This window comes from Rhea americana, unplaced genomic scaffold, assembly GCF_003343005.1.
Source record: "Rhea americana isolate MKP2758 unplaced genomic scaffold, rheAme1 scaffold_184, whole genome shotgun sequence".
NCBI classification, from domain to species: Eukaryota; Metazoa; Chordata; class Aves; order Rheiformes; family Rheidae; genus Rhea; species Rhea americana.
The window spans coordinates 743662-754224 of NW_028185972.1; the positions used below are offsets into that span (position 1 = coordinate 743662).

The following is a 10563-nucleotide window of genomic DNA, read 5'->3' on the forward strand; positions in this document are numbered from 1 at the left end:
CGCCGCCGCGGAGGGCCCGGGCAGCGCGTGCGGTGGGGCTGCGCGGGGCGGAGGGAAGCGGTGCCCCACCGCACCTGCCTCGCCGAGGGGCGGCCGCAGCCGGGCGTTAACGCTGGGCTGGCGCCGCGTCCGTGCCGCCGCGGTCTCCTCGGGGGAGCGCGGCTCGTGCCGGGGCGCGGTGTCCTCCTCTCCCCGCCTTGTCCCAGGCTTACTGGGCCCCCTCCAGAGATGCCCGCGGGCAAGCGGCGCAGCTGCCCGTCCCAAGCACGCGGTGCTCCCGTTCAGAAGTGCGGTGAACGCGCCCGCGCTTCGTGGGCAGGCCGACCGACCGGCGGCCAGCATGCCGGGACCCTTCGCTCTGCACGGGGACCGGGGCACGGGAAGGCAGCCAAACGCAGCCGCCTTGGCTCTGCTCGCTGGAGGCCTGCCTGGGGACCAAGGTCCCGGCGAGACGGGTTGCCATGGCGCTGGCTCTGCCGGCCCTCGCTGTGGGGAAGTGGGGCAGCACAGCATGGTTACTCAGTCCGGAGTTGCAAAGGTGCTTAGAAAACAGTGAGCGCCGGGGTGGAGGGGAGGCACCTAGAAGAGGGCAGCAGGGCTTCCTGGTAAGCGTTGCAGGGAGCACTAAACGGTCTGCTCTCAGCAACGCTGCTGAGATTTAAGGTCTGTCCAGTGAGATCTGGACTGCAACAAAGTCTAGAAGCATCAAAGCTTTTTTTTCCCCAAGCACCTTTGATTAGAAGGCTGGGAAGACCCTTGCTCACCTGTGCAGGCACTGCTAGGCATGTCTTAGATATGCTCCTGTCACGGTGGGCCTGGGTCAGTGCAGGTGATGACCATGTACGCTTCCTAAATTAAATTTGACTTCATTGCAGTGCTTGCTTCTGTCTCTGGAAGCACCTTTCTTGGCAGAAAATCCACCTCAGCTGTCAGTTGTGGGTGAATATTCTTATCAATACCTAGTGCTAAGGGAAAAGGCATAAAAAAAATCTGTTGGTGGCAAGTTTTATCCCAGGATAAGTACACCAGGACCTCATACTTTCATTGCTCCTGTACCCCATAAACTTCCACCGAGACTCTAAAAAGTTTGCATACTCAAGGAAGACATGTACAAACGTGTTTGAATATATAAAGGAGGCAAAGAACTAATACTGACTAAATACAATTTTCTTACAGTCTGCCTGATAAAGTTCCCAGAACAGCTTCTATTGTTTATTTACACTCATCTAAGAACATTTGTTCTAGAACTCCCACCTTTCTGATGGGAACTTCTGCATAATGCCATGCAAACATGGACGCTTATTCTTCATGCATGCTGTCTATGGATCCTAAAAGATTTGTTTATTAACTTTAAGTACTTGAATCATACCATTGAGTCAAGGATCCACATCTGTAGCTAAGGATGAGTGCAAGTCTTTGCAGGARTAGGACTAAATTATTCCTTCAAGATGCTGTCTGTAGATTAAATGTATGGAATGCTTATGAATTGAAACTCACTGTTTTGTTTTCCTTTTTCATTTCGCAGGCCTTGACTTGGCAGGTGTATTTCTCTTTGCAATGTTGACTCTGATGACACTGATTGCCAATCTGGTGTTTATGGAGGAAGTGGGCTATATCTATAGAAAAATCCCCTCCTCCAAAAGATCAATTTTAATTTGGATAAATGCCGCAGCTCCAGTAAGTGTTGTGGAAAAGAGATAAAATTGAAAGTGCCATTTCCCTGGAAAATCTATATTTATTTCATGAACCTGCTTTACCTCTGCCCTTGTTACAACACTCCTCCCTTTCTGTATAGGTGATTGCTACAACCTCATGCATTGGGATGTGGATTCCTCGCTCAACAATGTTTACAGATTTCACAGCAGCAGTGTGAGTATTCTACTTGTTTCTAGAAAKTGCACTGAACCCCGATTTTCTTCCCTTTAAACATTTCTACTCTTGGTAAACACAGTCATTTTGTAAATTTATCGATTTACTAATTTTTAGTTTGAGTTGAAATCTCTTGGCAGCTCTTTTATGGGAGGTGGAAAATGCTGAAGTAGTTCCCAGAGCTGCCGCCCCCTAGTGTGGGACTGCTAGAAAGAAAGAACTGTGACTTAAGTGTGATCGATCCCTTTGATTGACTGCAGCTTTAAAGTAGTGCTCTTTATTTGCTCCTTGTGAATGTCATGTAGAATGAAATTCTGATCTGTGACTTCTTTACTGTGCTTTTATTAATGATGAGCTGAAGAGATCTATTTCTAATGGTGGCAAATGAACCTCCAATAAGTATATCAGAGTAAAAATGTTCTGCAGTTGTCTTGATAAAAGCACTTAGGTACAATCATGACAGCTCTGACACGAACAGGAAATAACTGAAAAAATGTGGTTCCTGGAGTTGATGGTGTAGCCCTTATAGGCAAAGCCCAGCGGGGGGATGCTGTGTGGCAGCGTGCACTTCAGGAGCGTCGGGATGATTTTGGAACCCACTGCAGGACAGTATCACAAGCTCTTGTGGCTAGCCTTAGCCCATAATACACTGCATTTACAAAGACAGCGGAGTAAAAAGGAGGGAAAACACAGTACCAGGAGCATTGTTAACACATAGCAGTTTGGTGCGGCAAATTGCAGATTGCCAGAGACTTCCAAGGATCCAGTCCTATAATACTTTAAGCATATCTTAATATCTCCTTTCCTCCATTGCTGCAGATGCAGATTCCTGTCCCCTTCCTTGCACCGCCACTCACACTTCTCCAGCTGCACAGTAGGCTTGTTCAAGGAGCCAGTGCAATTGAAGAGGACCTTTTCTATTTTGTGGATTTCTATTTGTTGGATTTTAGTGGATCAGTTCCCTAAATCAGTTTAGGGCAGGGAGGAAAGGGTGGCTGCACAATCTGTAGTTCCTGGAAGGGACTGAGAATGCAATTGATGAAGGAGGGAGAGGTGGAGTTGTAGCAGTCAGTGCTTGGATCCGCTTTGGCTGCAGGGGAACCACACCCTGACTGGGACAGCACATATGATGTTAGCTAAATACATATATGAATGTAGTCGTGTATTTTTTTTTTTTTAAGTAGACTTGTTCAGAAAAAATTGGACTGGTTAGGACTAGCTAACTGATAGAAGAACATAGCGTTAATGACTTGGGCCAGAAATTTCTGTGCTTAAGTACTGACTGCCATCAAGCACCAGTGTGGCTTTGGGCAATTCCACARCTCCTTTGTGTCTCAGTTTATTCTTCTTTCGATGGAGTTATGGCAGTTCTGATCCTGCAAGGTGATGGGAAGCTGATGATCTTTTACAACTGGTACTAGAATTTCTGCTGATTGCATAATGCAAGCTTTAAAACTCTCAACAGCAGAAGGTACTGGTGTGTGCAGGCATATGAAAGACATGCAGGAAAAGTTCGAGCTGGCATTTTCTTCCTCTCCTAGATTTTTTGCCATAGTTATCCACAAGTTCCTGCTGATGATGATTAACGAGTGCGGCGGTCAAAAGTTGTTCCTCAGGCGGTTTGAAAATGGTTGCTTCAAGATCAGTACAGGCCCCTGCTGTTGCTGCTGCCTTTGCCTCCCTGGTGTGCGCATCACTAGGTGAGTTGCCCTTTAAGATTTCCCAGCTGGAAAACTGCTGCTGGAATTCAGCCAAATTGGCAAGGCCACATTTACAGCAAAGGGCCTCCCTACTTCCTGAAAAACACTCTCTTGGCTCTTGTAATTGAGATCTCTTCCATCAGTCTCAAGCTGTCTCTTTTAAACAGTACCATCACTTTAGGGCTGTACAACATGGCTAATTTATTACATTTTTATTAATACAGAATTTTGCTTGAAAATAGAGAGCATGAGATAACTCATTTTTATCCCAGTGCAGTGTTCCCACGTGTAGTCATGTTGAACAATGTGTTATCCTCCCAATTAGTCCCATTCTTTTCCAAGAAACCATTTGTGTACTAAGCAGTAGTGTGTGGGAGAGGGAATTTCCAATCTAGAAACAATAACAACTGAGATTTCAGTTTCTTTTCATACCAGAAGGGGACAATTGGATACTTTCCACAAACAGAATTTTCAAATTGAGGTTGACTTGAAGGAAAATTTCTCTTACTTTGATAAAATTGAAATGCTTCTTTCTGATTTTAGCTTTGAAAGTACTTCAAATTAAAACAATTTTTAGAACAAAAAAGATGTAATTCCTGGAAAGGTTTGATCACCATGAAATGGCATTATCTATGAGACAAAACCAAATATTTTCTTTACTAAATTAATAAGGTACTTTGGAGAAGACTGGTAAGGATGAGGAGCTGCACCTACAGATAGGAGCCAGTATACTGTACCATAAACCTTGGCTCCTTCTAGCATTGCCTGGTAGGGCCTCTTCTCCAGCTGGTATCATGCTATCATTTACATGTTTCCCCACATATTTGAGCTTGAAATTCTCAGAGATTTCCCAGGATTTTTCTACTGGCACAGAATATAGGAGTGTTTCTCACATTAAGAACAAAAAGCTCAAGGATTGAATGTGCAAGATACAGAGAAGTTTCTACAAGGGCCTGGACATTAATGCCAGAGGCACCTCCAGGACTTTATGGTCTAGTTAAGTGAAAGCAGCAAAGAGAATGCAGCATACCTCACTGTCAGTCCAGTGAGAGCTTATCCTGGAATATGAGAGGGCTGGTGATAATAGTTTGTAGTTGTTCATTTTAAAAAAAAAATTTTTTTTTGCTCTGCAGAAGAGCTTAGGGCTTCTTCTCTTGAGTTTGTAGTACTGGGAAACTTATCTGCTGCCTCTGCTTCTGATTTTCAGCCTTTTCCCATTACAGATAACAATGTTTTTTAAAAATTGGGAAGGTATACCAGAGGAAGATCAGTCTTGGATTCCTTCCACGGATATCTTCTAGGGAAGCAGGGAGCTACTCCAGGGGAGGAACTCATTCTTTAAAGATATGGTATACTATCAAGCAGTCTGGGGAAGGTAACAAGGTATGGTGGACAGATGAGGCAGGGTAACAAACCATACAATGGAGAGATGTGGCAGGAGAAATCTGAGGGTAAAGAATGGTACACCTGTGCCAAYAAGGAACAAAACACCTGGTGTTGCAGTGACAGCACTGTTTGTCTTGTTATTCTTTAAAGTCCTTTTGGAATAATGAACCTTTGAAAAGGCATATGCTAAATGGCTGGCCAGTTGCAGGCCATTCCAGAAGTGTTTGTCCTGTTCATAGTCCCATAGTTATTAGCTATCTTAATTGAGCAATTCAAGTAATTCCTGCTTCATGGCTGTATGCTGTAACATATATTAAATGGCAGCCTGTTGTCTGCTAAGGCATCTGTGATGGGACTCAAGGGATCAGGAAGCTGCGGTGAAGACAGTAATATAAATGTGTGGGAAATACACAGTAATAGACTAAGACATGAGCCAGCTGTAGCAGCCAAAGCTTTTCCTGTGAAGACTAAAGGTGAGTTGAAGACAGTCAGCTTTCATGTCCATTGTTTGCATGTGTATCTGCCCCTTTTCTGATGATATTCAATACTGGATGGCCAGGTTATTGTATACAGGCTGTGTTCTGGATAAAGATTATGCTGACAGGTAGGAGAAAGGAAATCCTGAGCTGTCTGGCTGGCCATGTGCACCTTATCAAGGGAAAGGTAACTCCTTTCTCCTGTTAGAGTACAGAAAAGCAAAACCAAATGCATGCGCTGAAAAAAATAACAGTCCTTTCACTTAAGTCTGTGTAATTCCTTTTCTTGATTTACCAGAAGACTAAGAATTGGCTGAATGAGAAGGCAGAGTCAGATGGAAACACTGCTCATGACAGAGATTGAAGTTCTGTAGTAGTTTGCCATTCAGCCATGAATGCTGAATTGCTCAGTTTCATCCGAAAAGTGGAATAGTAAGGCGACATGACAGAGCGAATGGCACTATTATTCAGAGACCCATTATGCTGCTACAGGATCCCTTACTAGCTCTGGAGCAGAGAAAGACATCACATTTTGCCCAGCTTTGGTTAGTAGGTAATTGTTGCAGAATAAGTTGTAGAGGCTCTGCTAAACAAGCATCTGGGTAATCCTTGGAAAGATTTTTGAATCTTGAAGCTGCTCCTCCTCAGATATTAGCCATGTACTGTAGGAGTGGATAAATTTTGCTGTTTGATGGTATCCAAACAATGTTATTAAGGTTACAAATTGGACTGTGTGATTCTTTTTTTTTTTTTTTTTTTTTTAATTTGTCAGGCGAACCCTCCTTTGGCTGAAGTTGGGCACCTTTCAGTTTGCTTTCTTTCGACCTGTGTTCATGTTTCTGTCAATAGTGCTTTGGACCAATGGCAATTACAGTCCTTATGATGTAAGTAAATATTATAATGAGCAGTAGCCCACAAAATCCATAATTTGGGGGTTGATGTTAGTATCTTGGCAAACAGATAAACTGTGGGATCTGGTCCCACCACATTTCCAGGTATGTCCTGGCTTTGTTCTGTTAAGAAGAGACCCTAGAGTATATCATTTCTCCATTCCCTCAGACTCTTGATTTTTTGGCTTCTTTTTCTCAGAAAAAAAAATGAGTATCCAAGTGGTTTGGACGTCAGGTTACACTCCAACACATGGCCTAGTCTATAGGGTCTGGGGATCAGGACTGCAGGATGGCCTGTAAGATGTACCTGCCCTGTTTTGTGAGATGCAGAAGAAAATAGTATGCATAAACAGGAAACCTAATTCARTATTTTTCTGCAAATTGAGGAGGTTTTTATTCTTGCAAGGTAGAAAATGTAGAAAAGCTATTACTGTGCTTCCATTTTTCTGTGTAAGCTGCAAGATGATGAAGAAGTAGGCTTTCATTGGGTTGCAATAAATGCTTTGAGCCAGTATTTAGGATCCTTGCTACAGCTGAGTAAGCTATAACATTTCCCTTGATGTCAGTCTTTCCAGCAACAGTGTCTTAAAAGCAGACATTTCAAACCTTTGTTGTGGTGTGGTTCATGCACTTCCATCTTTTTGCCTTTGAAGAGTCAATCCAGAGGGGAATGTTGTGCCATGATCACCAAAGCTGAAGAAAGTCTGTAACTGCTAATAATTAGGCATCTCATGGGTAACTTGAACTAAAAGCAGTATTTTTTGTGTTGTTTCATGGTACCAAAAAAAATGACCCCTTTGAGATACCACATTGCAAATGCTTTCACAAGCTGATGAGCATTCTCAGGTGCTGTTGGGGTCAGGCTGAGGRGTCATGTCACTTGCTGCCTTCCCAGGACTGAACAGATTTGCCCAGAGAGTGGGAGTGCTGTGGTACCACTCCAGTTAGTACTGTGCAGTTTACAGTGCAAATCTGATCAACCTCTGGTAGCTTCAGCTTTTGTGGAGATAGAAACAAGCATTTTAATGTCTGCATCCTCCAGTTTATAACGTCTATCTCAAAATAGTAAAATTTGCATTGTCAGGTTTTATAAATATGTTTGATTTGCTTCTCAGTTATCTCTTGAAGGAGCTGCAATATGGATTAACTGCTTCATTGGTATCCTTACCATTATTGCTCTGTGGCCAATTGGAATCATGTTTCGACAAGTTAGGRCTATCCTTAACTGTAAGAAAATCATCCCTAAGTTTGCTCTTTATCAGGTGAGCAATTTAACATTTTTGGTAAGCATTTCTATTAATGTTGATATAACACTATTTCTCTGGTTCTTGGTCCTTTGTTTGAAGGTTATGGTATTTTTTTCCATAAAACACACTGTGCAAATGCATATTTTTGCCTAATTAAAGCTGTCATGCATCTATTGGAAGCATTTTTCTTGGCTGCTTTTCAGTTTAGCATGATTTGAGTTATATCTAGTCTCTCAGAAGTGCTAGAGATTTCAGTTGTTTAAAATCCACTTATCTTTAGGCCGTGGAAATCAAAACACCACCTTCTGCAAGGCTTGAAGGAAGCTTTGGACATACAGTATCCTGAAACACAATGTTAAAATGCTGGTGTGTACTTAAAAACTAGGAGAGGATGTGGAGCATTGTGTGGGTTGCTTTTGTTTGAACTGTTTTAGCAGGCCACGATGTTCTCTTTTGGAAGTATTTTTCTTGGCCATTACCATTCTGTATTTCAGATTTAGGTAATAATGAAAATACTGTCTGGGAATCATCAAACAATGATGAACAGAACCAGATAAGTTAGGCTGAATAACCCTGAAGAAAGAAAAAGAGTAAGGTAAAATCCCTGGATACGCATCCTACTTGTAGAGGACATATAAAAGACTGTACATCAAAGTGTTTGTTAAGAAAATTATTAAAAGCTTATAAATGCAATAGACAGGGTGGTAAGCAGTCATCACACCTGCAAAACTACATTAGTTTGAATCCAAATTTAAGATGGCAAACTCCATTCACGTGAGGTTTTATACCCAGGCAATAACACCAGCAGCTAAAGAGACGCTCTTGACACYTCCAAGGCAAAGAAGGCCTAGCTCACTGAGAAGTGGGTAATATGATACATAAGTGATTACTGTTGAACCCAAGTTGCAGAGTCYTTCATCCTTCATTCCTTTTGGCAAGGAAGCCACTTCCAGTGTAATTTGGGGAGCTCCACATCTCTCTGCTGTGGCAAAAAGATGAGCCAATAAAAGAAGCATTCCTTGAATGCTTGTTCCTGCTAAGGGAGAGTATGAGCTCATAGTTAGATTAATGAGAAGTGATTTAAACCTTTTTATCTAATATTCAGAATTCAACATTGGTTAAAATCCCAGCAGGGAGCCGTATATATATTGCACTTCCAGAATTAAGTTCTGAGATGAATCACTTTTAGAACAGAGAGRTTTAGTTTCATAATCATATGTACAGCAATTATCATCCTGACCAAAGGATGTGTTCTTCAGAATGGCAGGCAGCTGCTGGTGGATGGGAGGTGAGGAGGGCAAGAAAGGAAGAATGAGGTGAAACAGAATCTACTATGAAAGCAGAAYTGGTGTGTGAACCAATCCTTCTGCTGGTAGCTAAAGCGTCTGTTTTCTCTTCCTGGTGCAGTTTATCCTCATTCTGAGCCACCTGCAAGCAGCTATTATCAACATCCTGGGTATGCAAAGAATTATTCCCTGTGTTCCACCACTCTCCTCTTCAGCAAGAGGAGCATGTAAGTCCTTCTTGAAGGGGATGTTCTTCATTTACTTACAAAGGTGTCAGTTCAGTTTTGCTAAGTGCAGTATCTGRCATTTTCCTGAAATATTAATTTCATGGGATGATGTAGCCTTTTGAGAATCTCAGTTTTTATTTAAGAACAATAACAGAACTTTTCTTGCTGTCATGGTTGCAGAGGAAAACTTGAYAGTGAGAAGAGTTAGAATCAGAAATCAGAGGACAAGAAATCAACAAATATAATTATTGTTAAATCTCATAGCTTTTGGATGTGTATCTTATTGCATGCTTATAGATGGACAGTACGTTAATTCTATATCTGGTATTATTGCTGAGTGTGAGATATGCTCCATTATGGAAGTAGAGTAGTAAAGTTTGTTCCTTTCGCACAGACAGGAATGAATAGGCTAGTCATTCCTTGCCTGAGCCTCATGTTCCTGTGTTTTTGTTTTGTTTTGGTTTTGCTTTTTTCCCCTCTTTTTGGCAGATATGACCCAACAGCTTCTCATCATGGAGATGTTTCTGATAACCCTAATCTCAAGGGTGGTATATCGGAGAAGATATGATGATCTAGAACCTCCAGAGTGTACCCCTGAAGAAAGTGGAGATAACAAGCAGACTCCTAAGATTATCCTAAATGGTGCAGTTACTGAAGATGGATTATTGGGGATTTAGAAGGTCTCTGGGCTCCTACTCTGCAGGAGCTGGAAGCTCAGCTTTAGGAGCTTTTATATCCTTGCAACACAAATAACCACTGCCATGTCAGAACAGCTTCTGGTATAAATACCCATGAACTGTAATGAAAGGACCAGGAAGGATAACCCCCTTTTTTCCCCAGTGATATATACATGGTGTGAGCATTTTCATACCATGTAATTTAGTGAGATTTCATACTGTGTAATTTTACCCTATTGTCAAACACTTGATGGTGGCCAGTCTCACAAAGTGATCCTTTGTTTTTGTTGTTTTTTTTTTTTTTTTTTTTTTTTTTTTTTTTTTTTTGTTTTTTTTTTTTTTTTTTTCTTTTTTTTTTTTCATCTTTTTTTTTTTTTGTTTTAAGCCTATTTCAGGTAGGCTGGATGGCTCTCACAGGTCTAACAGCATTCTCCCATTTGTCCTCCATTAGAATTTATCATCTCTCACTCTGTGCCACAAGCTCATTTTAGCTCATTTGGATCAGTATTTGCACATGCTCCTTCTGAAATTCCCAAACCTGTTTGTGCTCTCCGGCTGCATAAATGATGATCTCCTCAGGGAAAGACTTTCGCATTCTCTGACAATTCACATCCTAACTCAGTAAATACACAGTTACTATTTGTAAATATATAATCAACATTGGCAGATGTTCTTCTTAGGGAAGGCAGATTCTCCGTCACTGATATGGAAAAAGAAAGTAAGAGTTATGGTCCAAGGTGTGTTCTGTCACTGCTATATGATGATATGTTGTGCTTCAGTTCTCTCTTTGGAAAGTGGGAATAAG

At 41.9% G+C, this 10563-nt stretch overlaps 1 protein-coding gene across 1 annotated transcript in view; it reads left to right on the top strand.

Moving 5' to 3' along the window:
- The window catches only part of LOC146597453 (organic solute transporter subunit alpha-like), a 10409-nt gene extending 370 nt beyond the window's left edge, over positions 1-10039 (top strand). Inside the window, exons 2-8 of the mRNA XM_085302083.1 lie at positions 1526-1677; positions 1796-1869; positions 3411-3569; positions 6204-6315; positions 7437-7583; positions 8976-9081; positions 9571-10039. Coding sequence (XP_085158209.1) covers positions 1526-1677; positions 1796-1869; positions 3411-3569; positions 6204-6315; positions 7437-7583; positions 8976-9081; positions 9571-9758 — 938 coding nt within the window. The 3' untranslated portion in view covers positions 9759-10039. The remainder of the gene's footprint in view (positions 1-1525; positions 1678-1795; positions 1870-3410; positions 3570-6203; positions 6316-7436; positions 7584-8975; positions 9082-9570) is intronic.
- The last annotated feature ends 524 nt before the right edge of the window (positions 10040-10563 follow it).